The following is an 18,493-nucleotide window of genomic DNA, read 5'->3' on the forward strand; positions in this document are numbered from 1 at the left end:
CCCCGACACGCCCACCCCACCGCCCACCCGCCACCCGTCGGAGCTCCCCCACTCTCCCCACCCTCCCCACCCTCCCCACACGCTTTCCACCTGCAGCTCCTTTGGGGATCCAGACTTTAAAGAGCCGCTGCACCTGGTGACCGCCACGCCCGACGTCATGCGCGAGCGGCTGCAGCCGGGGGACGACTTTGTCATACTGGCATCCGACGGGCTGGTGGGTGGCTGGGGCGGGTGGTGGTGGTGGTGGCGGTCGTGGCTGTGGTAAGGGTGGGTGGAGAATGGTTGAGTAAGAGAAGGTCAGGGTGCGATTGGGTTTGCTGCGGGGCACTGCAGGGTGCCCGCCCGACCGTTTCGGCCTGCCCTGTCCGCCGCGCCCTGCTGCCGCCTGATGCAGTGGGACGTGCTCTCCGACTCTGATGCCTGCTCCGTGGTGCGGCGCCACCTGCAGCAGGCGGGCGCGCCCCGACAGATCACGCCCCCGCAGCTGCTGCCCGGCGCCGCCGCCTTTGGCGCGGGATCCTTTGCCGACCAGCTGCGGCGCCCGCCGCTGCTGACGCCCGCGCTGGCGGCCGCGGCGGCGGAGCGGCTGGTTCAGGAGTCGCTGGATCGAGGCACGATGGACAACGTGACGGCGGTGGTGGGGCTGCTGCAGTGGGACTGAGTGGTTGCCTACTGCCTGCCCGCGCGCCCGTCTCGGCCGGGCGGCGTGCCTCTCCCGCCCTGCGGTGGCCGAGTAGGGCAGAGACCACGGCGCATAGCCCCTGTTTGTTTGATCCCGCTCTCAGGCTACATATACCACGAATGATGCAAATGACTCGTACTACTATTCAGTTTGAATACCATGCATGCCGCGCTACCCTGCTCTTTCCTTCTAACACTGCCCACATGTTCGGCAGCGAGGCGAGGTGGCGGCGGCAGGCCTGCCCTGCGCAGGGCGCCGGTGCCCCGGCGCTTGCCCAGTTCCGAGGGTTTCAGGCTGAGGCAGCGGCGACCCAACACCCGTATCGTGCATTTCAGGGCTGTGGCTGGTCGGAGCTGCTTCTGGGGCGGCTTCCACAGCTCTGAACTGCTCACGCTGTGCACGCTGTCGTCAGACTGAGAACGCGTCCGCATTATATCGGCGCCCTTTAATGGCCCAGTCACCTTCATAAGCATGGTAAACCACGCCATCAGCGTTTTACCACCACTGTAGAGCTTGGTCTTTCACGCTCCCGGCAGGATCTATCTCGGTCATGCGGACGCTGGTCACTTCACGCCCTGCCCTGCGATCATGGGCGCTACTGGTCGTTGTGACAGCTCTGGTGCCGCCCGCTGTCCCAGCCCACAGCTTGCCCACCAGGTGCGCCGCCCGCTCCACCCTGCAATTCCGGCCCGCCCCAGGGCGGTGACCCTGGCACGCTGCCACCCTGCAGGCGACTAGCGCAGGACGATCTGGTGCAGTCCGCGATTGTTAACGGCGTCAATGCCAAGAGGGGGCGGTGAGTCCAGAGCTAGACAGCTGGGACACCTTGTTGGGTGCTGACCGTGCGGGGCGGCGGCCCGGCTGCGTCAAGAGTGAAGGCGTGGCCTCCTCTGCACATGGGCCGCTGCAGGTACCCCTATGCGGCCTCCCTGCGCCGCAAGGTCGGCAAGCTCTGGATGCACTTCTGCGGCGGTGCGTGCAGCATGCAGGCATGGCTTGCCCAGCATGCGCTGGCCGGTGGTGTTCGTCAGTGGCTGGGCATGGCGACGGTGTGTGCCAGACTGGCCTGCCGTCCAGCGGAGAACATGCCCTCAGCAGATCTCCCTGCCTCGCTCCCATGCGCCCTTGCAGGCTCTCTAATCCACCCAAGAGTGATCCTGACAGCCGCCCACGTGCGTGTGCTGCATGCTCTTGTCCGCTTGAACTGTTGGGAGGGGGAAGCGACGCACCAGCCCTTTGGGTGTGCTCACCCATGTTTCTCCTTCCTACCTCTGTGCAGTGCTTCTACAACGAAGATGGCACCCGAGCATCCCCTGGATTCTTCAAGCCGCTGGTGAGCGCCCCCAGTTCCCACAGAGCGACCATCCGCTGCCAGGCGGCAACCGCTCCTCCCGGCCCCTGCCTCCCAGCCTCTCGCCCCCCCTCCATCCCACCCTTCCTGCTTCGCACCCCTCCCCACTGCGGCTGCCCTCCTGCCCCCGCCCAATCAACCGCAGGTGCGCATAGGCGGGTATGTCAAGTATGGCGGCGACGCCGGGCACGAGACCAGGCGTGGCATCGCCGTGCGCATCCACCCCCGCTACTCTCCCGATACCGAGGAGAATGATGTGGCGCTGATCCTGCTGGACCGCTCCTCAACTCGCGCCACCATCCGCCTGCCCCGCCCCAGCCGCCTGCCCGCGGCGCGGTTTGGCGCGCAGCTGACGGCCGTGGGGTGGGGGCTGCTGGCGGATGGAGGGCCATCGGCCCGGGTGTTACAGGAGGTGTGTTGGCGGGTGGGAAGGGGAGCCCGCTGGCCTCCCTGGGCCTGGGCGCGCTCTGGCAGCCTGCCCGCAACCCAGCCTGTACTGCCCTGTACATGAGTCGGCAGCACCGCCATGATACTGCTGCACGGTTGGTTCACCAGGGGTTCCACCCATCAGCCAGTCCCTTCGTCTCTGCTGGCGTTGCAGGTGCAGCTGACGCTCCGAGGCTATTCAGTGTGCAAGCGGTACATGCCCAGAGAGAGGTGGGCTAGGAACTCGATGATTTGCGCGGGCAATCCTGAAGCCCGCCGCCGCAAGGACACGTGCTCAGGCGACTCCGGCTCTCCGCTGCTGCTGCGCACCACCAAGGGGCGGCGGGGCTGGGACCTGCAGGCAAGCGCCGGGTGTAGCTCAGAATAGCTCAGCTCCTGTGCCTCGCTGCTCTGCGGGCGGTGGCCACAGTGTGAGGATGGGGACATCCAGTTTAGAAGCGGCAGCCTGAGGCTGATGCCCCTGGGCGCAGCCGCATCTGACCAGCAGGCTTCCACAAGCCCCCTCCCACCCCGCGGCGGCTGCAGGTTGGCATCGTCTCCTGGGGCTACCGCTGCGCCGGCGGCAAGCCGGGCGTGTATACCAACGTTGCGAGAATGATGCCCTGGATCAGCGACAGCATGAGAGCCATGCTGAAGCGGCGCGGGCAGCGGCGTGGACTACTTGGTGAGAGCTAAATGATGCAGCGCATCCCTCAGAAATGAGGTGCCGCTGTCCTTCTTTGTTTCATTCACTCAGTCCTTTTGTTTGTTTCATTCACTCACAACTGGCAATGACTACTCCCCGTCAACACCCTTGCACAGCCCAACACTACCGCCTTCCATCTGTTACACTGCACCCCAAAACAGAAATGCAACATAAACGCAACAGCTGCCCTGTACAAAAGTGGCACTGGCGGACAACCCCCGTCCGAGATGCTGGACAGAATATGCCCCGGCCCGCTTCTGCGGTGCTGGCGACACATGTCCCTGGGATCAAAGCTTCTCGTAGCCGCTCTCTTGAATGACCCGGATGAAGCCCGCCCGCTCGCCGCCTGCATGGGTATCCCCACCCTTCCTGCCCTCCTCCATCTCCTCCTCCTCCTCCGACTCCTCGCCATACTCAACGAAGCACCTGTGCAGCACGAACAGGGCCATCAGCGCGGTCAGGGTGACCAGCGCAACTCCTGCAGCGGGATGGGAGCAGGCACCAGAGTAAATCAAGAGGAAGAGGGCGTGGTGTGTGCCTGTTCCGCAGCTGAGAGATGCAGGGCCGCGCCAGCTCAGCAGCTGACGCTTACAGAAACACACACTCACCGCTGATGCTGAAGTAGTACTGCATCTCCGTGACTTCCTGCACCGCCTTGTCTGCAGGTGGTAGTATCGGAGAGTTGTGCAGGTGAGAGACTGTTGGCTCATGCCAGTGCAGCTGAGCGCAGCTACCAGAGCTGCTGAGACCCAGGGCAGCACGACGCACCTGGCAGCAGCACCAGGCGCCTCTTGGCCACCGAGCCGAGGCGGATGTCAAATGCGCCTCGCTCGCTTGCATTGGCGCCGGCGCCGGGCCTGCGGGGAGATTGGCAGGGGGTGGTCGTTTGGGAGGTGTGTGGAGCGCAGGGGAATGCAGCAGGTGGCGGCTAGGCAGAGGGTCGCGGTTCCTCCACGGCCGAGATGCAGTGCAGCTGACAGCCGAGTCTGCCAACAAAGGCGGCCGCATGTGGCCCTCGCCCAGGCCTGAGCAAGTCCGAAGCAGCTGGCTGCCAGTGAGCGGGCGGGCGGGCCCCATCAGCTGCAGCCACCACCAACCACCACGCTCGCCTGCTGGAGACGCCATAGGATGATTCGTTGCGAGAGTACATCAGCTCAGCGCTCCAGCCGCTGGGGAGCTCGATCTTGAGCGTGGGCACGGACACGGGGGGAAGGCCCTCCACCACCTCCGCAGCGCTGCCATTGGCGCCGGCGCCGCCCACGGAGGCGGCGGCCTCCACCGCGGCTGCCAGCTCGGCGATGTCGGAGGTCAGCTCAGCCAGCATTCCGGCTGCTGCGGCGGGAGTGGATACTGAGGACTTGGGCGAGATGCCGCTGCCCAGGCCCGCAACCCCAGACGCCTCCTCCGCGTACTCGTAGCTGACCTGCCAGCCGTCCAAGTCGCGGCGCAGGGCCTCGTCCGCCGCCCGGCTGCTCTCGAGTGCCGCCAGCCACTCCGCATCTGCGGCCTCCGCTGGCGGCACGTGGCTGGCGCCCGTCACCGGCGGTGGCGGGGTGGGCGGGTTGAGGGGCGGCGCCGGCTCGGATCCCACTGCTTGGGCGGCCACCATGTCATCATAGTGGTACTCATAGTCATCTGCCAGGTCAGCGCTGGTAGCAGGCTGGGCCCAGTCGCCGCTCAGGTCCGCGGCTGGCTCCAAGGCGGCGGCCGCGGCGGCCGCGCTGTCAGCGGTGGCGGTGGCGCTGGCGGCCACCAGCAGCGCCAGCAGCGCCAGCAGGACGGCGCCTGGCGTGCGCTGCATGTTGCGGTGGGACTGAGCTGCTCTGCGAGAGGCAGGGGCGGCTTTGTGCTCAGCACCCCTGAACAAGGTTCAGCGCCGCGTTGCTCTGACTCCGAGGATCTGAAATTGTGTGTGGGTAGTCGCGCCCGGCGCTTTGAAGGGTTTTCTGGGGGCGGGCCAACAATCCGCAGCGCAGCGCGCACGCCACGCCGCCCCACCTTCCCTGCTGCAGTGCTGGCCACACGAACCCCTTCGCGAACCATTGCATCGCTATCTGCACCATCCCAAGAGTATAATCAGGCTTCAAATCGCCGCCTGCACTGACTCCTGTGGTTGCCCCCAATCGGCACTCGCCCTCTCGCGCTCAGCACCGCGTAGCACCGCTCTATCTCATCTACCATCCCCATATCGATCATAGCGCGCGCCTCAGAAGCCTCGGCGCCATGACCGCCTCGCCGCCGCTGGCCGCCATCGCGTCGGTGGCTGCAGGCGACACGCCGGACTCTGTCGTCGTGCGCTGCCTCAGTTTCTCCTTCCCCTTCAGCCCCCCCGTCATCCACGACCTCAGCCTGGAGCTGCCCCGCGGCTCTCGCTGCCTGCTGACGGGCGCAAACGGCGCGGGCAAGACGTCGCTGCTGCAGGTGGGAATGGCGAGGTGGTGCCTGGTCTGCCCCTCCCGCTGCTCCATGCTTGCGAGTGTGTCCAGCTTCCTATACAGCAGGTATCGAATTGCATCCACTCATGCTGCAGGTGCTGGCCGGCAAGTACATGGTTGGGCAGGACACGGTTCGTATTCTCGGGCGCCCCGCTTTCCACGACATCCAGCTGGTGAGCAAGGCACAGGGTTCTCAGAACGCTGAAGAAGGGTTCCGTCTCCAGGGCTGCCGGTTGATGCTGCCGTCCGGGTGTACATGCTTGAATTTGTTGTTTTGTTGTGTCCTGAGGCAAGGGGCAAGCACCTGCTGCCCGTTCTCCGTCCACACGCCGGCCGCACTCGGCCGCCCTCCTTGCAGGTGGCCAGCGGCGACTTGAGCTACCTGGGGCCGCAGTGGCGCCGCGACATCGCCTTTGCCGGCAACAACGTTCCCATGCAGGTGCGCCTGCTGTGCGCTGTGTGGCTGTAGAGGGGTCGGGTGCTGTGTGCCAGTGCAGGGGGTGGTGTGGTTTGTGGTGCTGGTAGGGCCGGATCCTGCCAGCGTCGCAGCTGCCGCTTACGCCTGCTCGCGTGCCTCACTGTCTGCAGGGCGACATTGCGGCGGGGCAGATGCTGATGGGGGTGGAAGGCGTGGACCCTGAGCGGCGGGACAGGTGACCGGCTTAAAGCTTGCCTCTGCTGTAGGCAGCGGCCCTCCCTCTGGCAGTCGTCTGCGCGGGCAGCATCTTGGGTTTCCCTCCCGTTTTGCTCTCCCTCTCCTTCCCACCGCTCAAGCACGCCTCTCTTGTTTCCAAACTCGTGCCCTATCAGGCTCATAAAGCTCCTCGATGTCGATCTGAGCTGGCGGCTCAACAAGGTGTCGGACGGCCAGCGGCGGCGCGTGCAGATCTGCATGGGGCTGCTCAAGCCCTACCAGGTGACTGCCCGCCTCGCCGACCGCAGCCTGCCCACGTGCCGGGCCCGCCATTGCAGCCTGCTGATGTGCCGCAGCATTGTCTGCTGCACTTTGTCCCCTGCGGCATGAGCTGCCCCAGCCGTGTCTCAAATCCCTCCCTCCCTTCCTCTCCCTCCTCTCCTCCCTCCCCTGCCAGGTGCTGCTGCTGGATGAGATCACGGTGGACATGGATGTGGTGGGGCGCCTCGACCTGCTGGCCTTCTTCACGCAGGAGTGCGAGGAGCGGGGCGCCACCATCATCTATGTGCGCCGGCATGGGGTCGCTGGCTGGCACTGCCGGCCTGGCCTGGCCTGGCCTGGCATGGCATGGCATGGCATTCGTGCTTCTCTGTGGTGCTGGGTGCGGACGCAATTAGAGAGCGAGGGGGTTGTGGCGTGGCGGATCTTGTGCATGGCAGGGGAGCAGGGGAACCACCTGGTTGTTGCGTTTGCGGCACTGCCGGTGCCCACCGCCTGCCTTGCAGGCCACCCACATTTTCGATGGGCTGGAGAGCTGGCCCACGCACTTTGCCTATTTGGAAGGCGGCAGGGCGGTGCGAGGTGGGTGCGCGTCTGGGGCTCGGCCGGCGCCAGCCTGGCTTTGTTGCCGGTGCGGGTGGGGCGCGGTACTGATCGGTTTGGTTCCCCCATCCTAATGCACCCCGGGGCTTCCTGGCGTCGCATCCCCGCCCTGTGGCTGCCCCTGCAGGTGGCCCTGTCAGCGGCATCCCCGAGCTCCACACGGGCAGCAAGCTGCTGCATGTCGTTGAGGGATGGCTGAGACAAGAGAAGGCGGAGCGTCGGAGGCGGCAGGCGGCAGCGGGCGAGCAGGCGGCGGCACCGGTCGCGCCCCGCATCTCCCACCCGCTCATGCCCTCCAAGCACATGGCATTCTTCAGATAGTCTCTGAAATTCGTTTGTGCGACAATGATCCTGCGCAAGAGGCCCAATGCAGAGTCCTCTCCTGAGAGGGTTTGGCGCGCCGCAGGTAGGCCTCGTCGCCGGTGTCACCTTTCCTGTGAATTGGGACCCAAATGAGCACACGTGATATTTGCATGCATGGTTATACTCGAGGCGGGCGCCTACGACTTGTATTGAAGGTTTTAGCGGGCGTGCTCAGGGTGCTGTGCCGTGGAGCGTCACGACGATCTCCTGCTGAAACTGCAGAGTGGGCTTGCCCTTGCAGTTCTGTTCCAGCAAGAGGCACCTCAGGCGGTGCCTTCCCCTGCAGTTGTGCACTCCCTTGGCGCACTCACCCTGCCCGCTTGCCCTTCCCCGGCCACGCGTCCATTCGTTCCCCACAGCTGGAGCCGAGCGCGTACCTAGCACCCGCGGCCCTGGGGGCCTTCCTCCCTGTGCATCCGCAAGCCTCTAGCGGTGCCCGACGCTGCCAGTCCACTGCTGCAGCCAGTCATGTCCTCGACTGTCCCGCAAAAGAAAAAACGGACCAAAGGCGGTGAGAATACGCCGAAAACAACGCTGGCCGGCATCCCCTCCCCACCCCAGCTGCCGGGGGCCTTGCCTGCGTGCCCGCACTCCAGCATCAACCATCTCAGGGCCGCTCCAGCGTGTTCGCGGCGCCCCGGTTGGGGTGGTGTGGGCCGGGTGTCGGCGGCGCCCCGCCGCCTCAGGGAGCAGATGAGCAGGGTCCCGACCACCCTGCTCATCCGCCCTTTCCCTGCAGGCCGCTACTCGCATGAGATCACCAAGGAGGAGATCGAGCAGTACTATCACCTGCCCTGCGAGGAGGCCAGCAAGCAGCTGGGCATCGGCCTCACAATCCTCAAGCGCATCTGCCGCCGCCTGGGCATTGAGAAGTGAGCGGGACGTGCGCCGCACTGAACAGCTCGTGTGCTTGGACGGCAGCAGGCAGCACCCAGCATGCACTACAGGGATCTGGGGAGCCTGCCCGGCGGAGCAGACTGGCCTGCTGTCGCCCAAAGCAACCCGTCCCGCACGAAACCCCGAAGCCCCGCACTGTACCCCCCCCCCCCCCCCCCCCTCCCCGTCCCGTCTTCTCCTGCCCCTCAGGTGGCCCTACCGCCAGCTCAAGCGCGCGGGCAAGCTAGGCGATGCCGCGGCAGCCGCGGCGGCGATGTCCGGCGGCGGCGGCGGCGGCCTGTCGTCGCCCTTCCAGGCCGCGTCCGGCGGCAGCGGCGGCGTGCCCAACGGGCAGGCCGCGGCAGCCCAGCAGCAGCAGCAGCAGCAGAAGTTCGCGTGGGGCGACCCCGAGGCCGGGCTGGCCCTGAGCGGCTCCGATTCTGGAGACAGCGGCGGCAGCTGGCAGGCGCAGCACCGCGCCTCCGGCCCCGTGCTGCCCATCATCGGCCGCCAGGCCTCGGAGCCGCTGGCGCCGCCGCCGCCGGCGGCGCCGCGGCAGCTGGCGGGCGCGCCGCCGCGGCGCCGCGCCCCGGCGGGGGCCGACAACTTTGGCGGAGCGGGGCCCGCGGAGGATTCGTTTGTGGCGGTACTGGGTGGTCCCGCCACGCTTAAGAGAATTCGGGAGGACGACGGCGACCCGCTGCAGGCCATGCTTCAAGGGGACTACTTTGCCGCCGAGGCGCCCTTCCCCAACCCCTTTGCCGCCGCCGCGGGCGTGCCCGATGCGCCCGGCGGCGACGGCGGCGGCGGCGCGCCCGCCGCCGGCGCCGACCAGCTGGCCGCCTCGCTCAACCGCCTGGCCATGCGCACGCTCAGCCTCAAGCGGCAGTGCAGCCGGGACGACACCGGGCTGGATGCTCTGGATCAGGCGCTGCTGCAAGAGGTGAGCCTTTGATCGGAGGGTCGGGAGTCGCCGGCCACTGCGGGAGACGGAGCAGAGGGGGACGGAGCCGGGGCTGAAGGCCCAGGAGTCGCCGCAGCGTGTGCCACATGAGGGGCCCGGCATGCACCACCAGAGGGAGCTCCGGCGCTCCAGCTCTGGTGGTGGTGGGGTTGGGAGGGGGCGGCGCGTGGCACGCCCCGCCTGGCGTGGGCTGCCTGCTGGCGGTGTTCTGCCCTGCTGATCCACCTCGCCCACATGCCTGCCGTGCCTGCGCCCTGCTCTTCCTGCAGCGCATGGACGCCCAGCAGGCGCAGGCCCACCAGCAGCAGCGCATGGCGGCAGCCGCTATGGGCTTGTCCCGCGCTTGCAGCATGCCGACGGCCGGCAGCGGCGGGCAGCGCGCGAGCCCGCCGCTGCCGCGGCGCCAGGCGGCGGCGGCGGCGGCGGCGGCGCGCGGCGGCGCCGCCCACCCCGGCGCCTTTGCCGGCTTCGACCCGCACGCGGGCTGGGTGGCGCAGGAGCAGCTGCGGCTGCCGCCGCTGCCGCCGGGCCAGCAGCGCGCGGCGGGCGGCGGCGGCAGCAGCGCCGCCGCCTCGCCCTTTGGCGCCGCGCAGGCCCAGGTGCTGCCCATGTCTCATGGGGGCCGGGTGGGAGCCATGGAGAGCATTGAGGAGCCGCCTGATGCCGACCTGGGCCTCGCCAGGTGTGCCGGCAGCAGCGCACCACACGCCACCCTAGGCAGCAGCAGAATGCGGAGTGGGGCAGGGAGCACTGGCTCAGTCTCGGCTCAGCTTCTCTGGGAGTTTCTCAGGAGGCTGAGGTGGAAGAGGGAGGCACCTGCCGGGACGCACACCTGCTGCTCACCACCTCTGCCACCTCCAGCCCCGCATGGCCTGGCCGCCTGGCGGCCAAAGCCTGCCTGGCCCCCACCCTGCAAAACGCCGCCACTCACTGTGTTTCCTGTCACCTTTTCACTCCCACGCAGCGACCCCAGCCTGTCCGCGCTCGTGTTTGGCCTCGGCGGCCCGCGGCGCAGCACTTCCAACTCAGATGGCGTCTCGGATGGCGGCATGCTGCATGAGAGCGGGTCGGGCATGCTCAGCCTGCAGCACGCCAGCAGCAGCGGCAGCGCGCAGCGCGGCGGCGACGCGCTCAAGCGGGACACCAGCGCCGTGTTCCTGGTGCAGCAGGTGCAGGCGGCGGCGGCCACCGCGGGCGGCGTCACCAGGTGCGCGCGGCGGCGGTGTTGGTGGCATTGGTGTTGGGGGGGCTGTGTGTGCAAGTGTGTTTGCTGGGCCTCACGGTGGCTTGCCAGCTTCCCAGGACGCGCAACGGTGCCGCTGGCCGGCACCGCCGTTGCACCCTGCCCCCAACCCCGCCGCGCCGCCTGCCCTCTTGCCTGTTGCCGCAGCGTGGGGCCGGCTGCGGAGGGCGGCGAGGCCGGGCGGGGCACGGCGGCGGAGGGTCCCCAGGACAGCTTGGCCGCGCTGCTCAGCCCCTTTGGCATGACCACTGGCGGCGCCCTGGACGACAACGAAGGTGTGTGTGTGTGTGTGTGTGGCACGGGTGGTGGAGGTGCCGTGTCTGTCGATCCGCTGCGTTTGCAACCACCGCACGTCCCGAATTCCCGAGCCGACCCGCGCCGCGCTGTGCCTGCTGTGCCGCGCTGTGCCTGCTGTGCCGCAGTGGACGACCTGCTGGCCGACTTCCTCGGCCCCGACCCCTCCCACCTGGCAGACGGCAAGATGGTGGAGCTTCTGGGCGCCTTCTCGCCCAGGGTATCACCCAGTACCGCAGACCCAATTGACCCGCTGGCAGCCCTGGAGTCGCCCCAGCCGCCGGCCGGAAACGACGGCAGCGAGGGGCAGGGCGCGCCGGCGGCGGCGCCGGCGGTGAAGCTCGAGGCGGCGGCGGCGCCGGCCGGCGCCCCCGTGTCGGCGTTTGCGCAGGTGGCGCAGCAGCCCGCCGCCAGCGGCAGCATGCTCAGCCAGGACACCCCCGCCAGCTCAGGTGCGGGTGGAGGCTCGCAGGCCGAGGCATGCAGCAGCTGCTCTACCGCGCAGCCTGCTCATTAATGCCTGTGCTGGCAAGGCAGCTGACTGTTTGCCTTGGTCGGCGCCCAGGCTGCACCCCGCACCCCTCTTCTCACGCACGCCCTCCTTCCCCTGCCCCTCTCCTTGTGTGAACCGTGTGCAGCCGGCGGCGGCGCGCCCCCGGCCAGTGCTTTTGAGATGGCTGGGTCCCACCAGGGCACCGATGTGATGCAGCTGGCCAGCAAGCTTGTGAGCGACCCCGACCCCGTGAAGCAGCTGCTGGCCAACCGGCTGCTGCAGATGCAGCAGCAGCAGGCGGCGCACCAGCAGGCGCAGCAGGCGCAGCAGCAGCAGCAGCAGCAGCTGATGGCGCACCACGCGGCGCAGCAGCAGATGCTGCTGCAGGCGCAGGCGGCGTCGGGCGGCCACGCCTGGCCGCCCTCTCCCGGCGCCGACCCGGCGGCTTCCCCGCAGCTGCTGGAGCTGCAGCAGGCGGCGGCGCACCACCAACAGGTGCATCAGGCATACCTGCAGCAGCGGCACGAGGTGCGGCTGATGCTGGCGCAGCGCGGCGACGCGCCAGCTGGCATGGCGGGGGACCCCGAGCGCCTGGCGCAGCTGGGCCGCCTGAAGCAGCTCAAGGATCAGCTGGCGGCGGCGCAGGCGCGGCAGAGCGAGCTGCGCCAGCAGCGGGAGATGCGCATGGCGCAGTCGCAGCAGGCGCAGCACCCGCAGCAGGCGCAGCACGCTGGCATGATGCAGCAGCAGCAGCAGCATGCCATGTACATGCAGCCCGGCGCCGTGCTGGGCGACATGGGCTCCGCCTTTGCCGGCGACGCGCCGCGGCTGGGCCCGCCGCCGCCGCTGCCGCCGCAGCGCGGGCAGTACGGAGGCGCGGCGCAGCAGGAGGCGGGCGTGGCCGCCCTGTTCAGCCAGTGGCAGGGCGAGACCGACAGCCTTGACCTCGGCTCGCTCCAGCAGGGGCAGGGCAGGTGGCCCGGCATGGCGGCCTCGCCGCACACGCAGCAGCAGCAGCTGCTGCAGCAGCAGCAGCAGCAGCAGTGGGTGCCCGCCGGCCTGCACCAGGCGCAGGCGCAGGCGCAGGCGCAGGCGCAGGCGCAGGCGCAGGCGCAGCAGATGGCGCAGGCGCGGGGGCAGCTGTTGGCGCAGCGTGCCGCCTCGGCGCCGCTGCCGTATGACCTCGATTGGTCTGCGACGCTGTGAGGGTTGAGGGTGTAGGGAGCGTTCGCCCTGCTGCACAGTGTCGCCCTCCTGCACACACCCTGCCTACCCCCCCTGCCGAGCCCATATGCGCCTGCACCCGGCTGCTCGGCGGGCCAGCCGTGCGCCTGGCTAAAGCGCATGCCAGGCCCCGCTTTCAGATCAACACCTCTCCAGCTCTCTCCCCTTGAGCTCGCTAGCCTTGCTCACTCTCCTCCGCCCGTCGTCGCGCGTCCGCGAGAGGCGGCCTCCCGCTGCCGCCTGCCTTCCGCCATCCCCATGCCAAGCTCCGAAATGCACCCGTTGTCATTTGACCCGCACGCCGTCCCCTGCCTGGACCGCTGCACCCCAGCGCTCTTGTTCACTGCACCGCTGTTGTTATTTCCTTCTTCCCTTCCCAAAACACGTTTTTCCAAAACACCGCCAGCACCGCCTGGCCGACCAGTGCAGCCATGTTGTCATGGCTGGCATCCTTCTCCTTAGTTTACACACCATCCGAGATCGAACCAAGCTTGCACCCCTAACACTTTCTTGCTCTGTCCAGCCTCACCACAGCCCTCCGGGCGGCCTGCCTACTGACCTGCCAGGCACCCGCATCATGCCATCAATACCACGCATGTCTGTACCCTCTTCTTTCGCACCCTCCACCCCAGATTCCAACCGTCCCCCGTTTTCCTCCCCGTTTTGTTCCCAGCCGCTGTGCGCTCCTCTGACCAACGAGCCCACTGCCTGTTTAGCAAGCTGCCTGCTGTGCCTCTGTGCCCTGTACTCTATCCCCTCTCCCGCCCGCCCGCCCACACCTGCTGCCTGTAAGATCCGCAGTATGATCCCACAGATGGAAGGCGGCCCCGCCAATCACAGAGGTGGAAGGAGAGCTGAAAAAGACATCAAGTCTGTGAAACTATCTGCAGCCACTCTCGGTTGTGCGCCTCAAACTTGAGGCGCTGCACGCTGGCCGCCCACTCCTCGCTGCCCGCAGCCACAGCATCCAGGGCCGCATCTGCCGCACGCGCCACCTGCGGCAGGGGCGTGGCGGCGCAGCCGGACACGTGGTAAAGGAGCTGGTCGGTGTTCCTGGCAGGGGGTGCGCCGTTGCCAGGACGCACCCTTGCTGGCCGTGCCCCGTACCGTGACGCCCCGCCCTGCCACCCTTCACCGCAGCAGCACGGGAGCCACCAGGAACACACCTCGCGGCACGTGTGCTGCAGCAGCTCCGCAAACCGGGCCGCCAGCTCGGCGTGCGCCAGCAGCGCGGCGCGGGTGGGGGCCTGCGCCGCCAGCCGCGCCGCCGCCGCCGTGGTGGCCAGCACATACCGCTCGTCGTCCATGCGCTCCAGCATCAGCCCGTGCAGCGCCTCCACCTGCAGGCAGCGCGGGGATGCCCCAAGGTGCAGACACACTTCGCCGTAAACCACACCCAATGACGCACCCCCATGCACCTATGTGCAACACCCGTCCCATCCAGAATAGAGCCGCCCACTCGTGGGGGACTCAAACCATGCAGGCTTGCTCTTCACAGAGCCGGCCCTTGCACGCAGCGCACATCACAGGCGCATGTTCCATCCCAGCAGCCGCTCTCACCAGCCCTGCACCGACCAGCATGCCCGCGCACTCCTCGTCCGCGCACAGCACCGCCACCGCCTGCACCGCCGACAGCGCCACGTCGCCCTGCTCCTGCTCCACCGCATCGCTGCCCGCCAGCAGGTCCGCTAGGAAAGTGTGCAGCTGCGTGTCTCGCAGCAGCTGGGCGTAGTGGTAGCCGGGGATGTCCAGGCAGGAGAGGCAGCCCAGCGCCTCGGCAAACGCGGCGGGCGGCAGCGAGCCCGCCTGCAGCAGGGAAGTCGAGCAGGCACCCCGGTGGGGCGTTTCGGTTGCGATCCGCAGCCCGGGCAGTGCAGGCCCTTTGCGTCAGACCGGCGACTGACCGGCGGGCAACAGGTGCACACACAAGAGCTCCCGGCGGTTGAAGGCAGCGGCCGGCAGGCTGGCTGGCTGGCCACACGAGGCTCACCATGACGAGGCGCCCCATGCGGGGTAGGGCGGGGGCAAAGCGCGCCCGCACCGGCTCCGAGTCGTGCTCGCCCAGCGCCCGCAGCAGCTTCCACGCCAGCTCATCCTCTGCCAGAGGCCCTGCGGCTGCTGCCGGGGCTGCGAGAGGAGGAAGCGCCGCGGCTGGCGGCTGCGCCCCGCCGGCCTCCCCGCCCTCTGCCAGGGCTGCGGCAGGCTGCGCCCCTTCGGCCTCCGCTCCCTCTGGCAGGCCTTGCTGCGGGGCGGGCGCCGGCTCGGCGGGCCCCACAGCCAGATCAAGCAGCTGCTCCAGGCGGCCGCCGCGGGCCATCTCTTCGGCCACCCGGGCGCTGCACGCCAGGCTGATGGATAGGGCTGCCAGCTCTGGGCAGGTGGCGGCCAGGGGCGGCTGGGCGGCTGTCAGCATGGCGTGCAGGCTGGGGATGGCGTCTGCGACAGCAGGCGGAGGGGCATGGCACGCAGCACGCAGGTTCTCACTGCGGCAGCTGCAACCACCCCATTCATGAGCGCAGCCCAGGTGCCCAGCTGGCATGGCACGGCGCAGTGCAGCATAGCATGGCAGCGCAGTGCATTGGCTGTGGCCGCACTGCTGCGAGCCACGTTCTCACCTGTGTACAGAAACATGGAGCGGTTCTTGGCTTCCAGAGACAGATGGTAGAGCAGTCCCAGCACCAGGCGAGGCAGCTGCGGACCTTCCTTCCCCACCCATTCCTTGCCCTGCTGCTGCTGCTGCGACGGTGTGTGGGCGCTCGGAGCCCTGAGCAGGGCCGACACCTTTGCAATCAGCCCCGCCGCTACCATCTGCTGCCGCATGGCGTCATCAAAAGACAGGTTGTGCAGCAGGCGCAGCACGCTCGGCAGCAGCTGGCTGACGCCCTCGGCGCTCCCTTCGGCGCAGCTGCTGCCGTCGCTGCCAGGGAAGGGTGGCACCAGCGCCGCCAGCTGGCCCACCGCCCCAGACTCCCGCAGCGCCGCGCAGTTTTCGCCATACACGGACAGCTTGCGCAGGAAGGTGGTGGCAAGCACCAGCAGGCGGGGGGCGCCGCGGTCGAGCAGCGCCACCAGCAGGCTCAGCAGGCCCTGCAGGCACAGGGCGGCAGGGCACAGAAGCGACGCTCTCTGCTTGCCTCCGGCCTCCCCGGCCAAAGAACGCCTCCCTGCTGGTGATGCAGAATTAGCTAGCCAGCCACTTCTGCTGCTTGCAGGCCCCAGAGCCGCCGCTGTGGCCCACCGCTGCCACCACTCCGCAGGCCATCGCCATAGCTGCAACTTTCAAGGTGCCCGCCCACCTTCTTCACCATCTTCTGCTCCACCCCCGCATCCTCCGCCATGTTCAGCAGCAGCGACAGCCCCGCATACAGCAGCGGCTCCTGGCGCGCCAGCGCCAGCGCCAGCCGCTGCTCCCGCGCCGCCAGCGGGCGCGCCGCCAGCAGCGCTGCGCCCACCCCCGCGACGCCCACGCCCTCCCGCTGCTGCCAATGTGCTGCTCGCCGCAGCTCCAGGTCAAGCAGCTCCATAGTGAGGGAGCCAACCTGGTTCTGCTGGGCAGGCAGGCAGGGAGGCGGGGCGTAGGGCACGGAAAAAGCACCGCACGTGCTTTGGTGGCCGCCGCGCAGCCCCGGCGCACAGCTCGGGTCAGCCGGGAGTGGGATGTCCGTCCACAGAGCTTGCAGCATGCATACGCCCGTGCTGGGACAGGAGCCTGTCCAGGATCAGCAAGCCGGGCACCCGCTGCCTGCCGCCCCCCCAGGCGCCGCACCTGCACCAGCAGCGCGTGGGCCTGCGGCAGGTGCGACAGCGCAAAGAAGGACATGAGCAGGGAGAGGCCCAGCTCGGCGCTGCGCTTGGCGTCCTCGCGCAGCAGGCGCGCCAGCGCCTGCAGCAGCGTGGGGTGCGCCTGCAGCGCCCCCAGGGAGCGAGGGTCGCGGAAGAGCAGCGCGATGGCGGCGGCGGCCGCCGTCTTGGGGCCCAGCTCCTCGTCGTAGAGAGCCTCCTGGGCAGGACAGGGCAGGGGTGTGTGTTTGGCATCCAGGGGGGTCAGAGATGGTGGCGACGGCGGAGCGACCGGCTTGCCGCCTCACTTGCAATGCTCTCTTCCAGGCACCGTGGACTGTGGCAGGCACAGTCCCAACCAAAATATGGGTAACCAATGTTGCGCTGCATGCACCTAAGTGCCCAAACCAGCACCAGCACACCAGCCCCCTCACCAGGTACGCCTCCAGTTGGTCGATGGAGGCCGTGGCGGCAGCGGCTGCCAGCGCCTGCGTCGCGCTGGCCCCCGCTGCCTCCAGGTAGCGCAGCTGCTCCTCCCGCAGCAGCTGGCGGTCCAGGTCGCTGACCCTGTGCCGCGCGTCCAGCGAGGCTGCGGGCTGGGCGGCGTCGGGTGGCGGCTGCGGCGCCGCCATGCGGCGTGCCGCTGCCGCCGCCGCCAGCAGCGCCCCGACCTCGTCCACGCGCTGCGGATGCAGCAGCTTGCAGCCGTCCACGATCTGGCGGGCCAGCTGCGGCAGGCCACTATCCTCCTCGGGAAGCTCAAATTTGATGCTGCAGATGCATGCAAACATTGAACGTCTCTGTGTGCAAGGGTTTTCCGCCGCCGCCGCCGCCGCCGCCGCCCCGCCGCCGCCGCCGCTCCCCGCTCACCGCTTGACGCCTTGTTTGGTCGTCTGCGGCACTTCCTGACCGTTTGGCAGCACCGCCACCTCCACGCTCTGGGCAAGCAAGCAGGGAGGACTTGGGGGACCGGAGGCGGCACCAGCAACACATTGCGCTCGTTGGTTGGGCGGCTCACCTCGTAGTGCACCTCCAGCGCACACCCATCGGCCGCCAGCTCCAATTTGCCGGGGCGCACCTGCGGTGGCAAAATGGGGGCTCAGCCGAGGCGCCGGCGCGCCGCTCTTCTCTGCGTCGCTGCGCAGCCAGCCCCGGACTGGCCTTTTTGCGTGCCGACATGTGCGTGAAAGGAAGGACGCGGTTCAGCAAGCTCGTTGTTTGACTTGAAGTTTGAGCAGCAAGGAATACACGATGCGATCTGCACAAAAGGGAAATTGCAGGATCGATTTGAGCGGTTCGGTTGCACAGGAGGTCCGCGGCCGGCGGCGTGCTGTGCTGTGCTGTGCTGCGCCACCCCGCACTCCGCTCCCGCAGCTGCGTGTCAGCTCCTTTGAGTCCAGCCCCTGCTTGCACATGGCCTATGCTTGCTCGAGAGGGTTTATATAAAATTACCAAAGCGAAGCTTGCAGCACTGCTGTGGCACAAGACTCCCTGCCCAACCGACGCAGGGGCCGGTAGGGTGCATCACGGTAGGGAGATGAAAGCTGGCGGCACTGCCGGCACTGCTGGCAGCAGGACATTCAGCTGACAATTGATTAAGTGCATCAACTAGTTGTGAAAGACGTGATGGGCAGGAAAAAAAATGGGAGGCCCCCGGGGCTTCAAACACATATCATTCCGGCGGAGTGGGTTCCAAAGAATGGGCAGTGAGAGCGACGACATGGAGATGGGGTGATGGGTGATGGACAAATATTAGGTGTATCATTGTGAATATGGTTGACCAATGAATGGGTTGTGACCTAATGACCGACAACCCCAACAAAAAAATGGGGAAGGGAATTGCGTTTGTTCAGGCGGTTCTGTTTGGCAAGGACCATACGTGTGGTGAATACGCAATGAATCAATTCAGGTCCTGGCTGGGAAGGATCGAGATGCCTGGCGACATCTCAGCAATATCGCCCACATCAAGCAGGCTGCCAAGGGCCGAAATCGTAGCCTGGGAGGGACCCTGCTGCAGCGGCTGCAGGCAGGCGGGGAGGTTCTCGGCATTGGCTGTGGCAGCCCCAGCCTCAGTGGCAAAGGGGCTGCACAATTGACTGCCGCTGCCACTGAAGGTGCTCTGTCGCGGAGCCTGCTCTGG

General features: G+C 67.9%; 4 protein-coding genes across 4 annotated transcripts in view; 3 read left to right on the top strand and 1 right to left on the bottom strand.

Annotated features, from left to right (window-relative positions):
- The window catches only part of CHLNCDRAFT_139942 (hypothetical protein), a gene marked incomplete at both ends in the record, with an annotated part of 7,105 nt that extends 3,950 nt beyond the window's left edge, over positions 1-3,155 (top strand). Inside the window, 8 exons of the mRNA XM_005843733.1 lie at positions 97-214; positions 395-651; positions 1,413-1,478; positions 1,593-1,654; positions 1,814-1,854; positions 1,962-2,015; positions 2,179-2,445; positions 3,006-3,155. Coding sequence (XP_005843795.1) covers positions 97-214; positions 395-651; positions 1,413-1,478; positions 1,593-1,654; positions 1,814-1,854; positions 1,962-2,015; positions 2,179-2,445; positions 3,006-3,155 — 1,015 coding nt within the window. The remainder of the gene's footprint in view (positions 1-96; positions 215-394; positions 652-1,412; positions 1,479-1,592; positions 1,655-1,813; positions 1,855-1,961; positions 2,016-2,178; positions 2,446-3,005) is intronic.
- Positions 3,156-5,388: 2,233 nt separating this feature from the next.
- On the top strand, positions 5,389-7,437 carry CHLNCDRAFT_139944 (hypothetical protein; the record flags this gene model as incomplete). Its single annotated transcript, XM_005843734.1, has 8 exons — positions 5,389-5,586; positions 5,696-5,773; positions 5,959-6,039; positions 6,189-6,253; positions 6,411-6,516; positions 6,692-6,799; positions 7,020-7,095; positions 7,244-7,437. The coding sequence occupies 8 exons, from the start codon at positions 5,389-5,391 to the stop codon at positions 7,435-7,437; spliced, it is 906 nt and encodes a 301-aa protein (XP_005843796.1).
- Positions 7,438-8,172: 735 nt separating this feature from the next.
- Positions 8,173-8,355, top strand: CHLNCDRAFT_27756 (expressed protein; the record flags this gene model as incomplete). The annotated part of the gene is made up of 1 exon (XM_005843735.1): positions 8,173-8,355. One exon carries the CDS (start codon positions 8,173-8,175, stop codon positions 8,353-8,355), a length of 183 nt encoding a protein of 60 aa, XP_005843797.1.
- Positions 8,356-13,439: 5,084 nt separating this feature from the next.
- Positions 13,440-17,768, bottom strand: CHLNCDRAFT_139946 (hypothetical protein; the record flags this gene model as incomplete). The annotated part of the gene is made up of 11 exons (XM_005843778.1): positions 13,440-13,568; positions 13,740-13,913; positions 14,149-14,379; positions 14,564-15,009; positions 15,189-15,660; positions 15,870-16,118; positions 16,340-16,573; positions 16,788-17,124; positions 17,224-17,291; positions 17,372-17,431; positions 17,715-17,768. The coding sequence occupies 11 exons, from the start codon at positions 17,766-17,768 to the stop codon at positions 13,440-13,442; spliced, it is 2,454 nt and encodes an 817-aa protein (XP_005843840.1).
- Positions 17,769-18,493: the final 725 nt, after the last annotated feature.

The sequence above is a fragment of the Chlorella variabilis genome (assembly GCF_000147415.1).
Source record: "Chlorella variabilis unplaced genomic scaffold CHLNCscaffold_27, whole genome shotgun sequence".
Classification (NCBI taxonomy): Eukaryota; Viridiplantae; Chlorophyta; class Trebouxiophyceae; order Chlorellales; family Chlorellaceae; genus Chlorella; species Chlorella variabilis.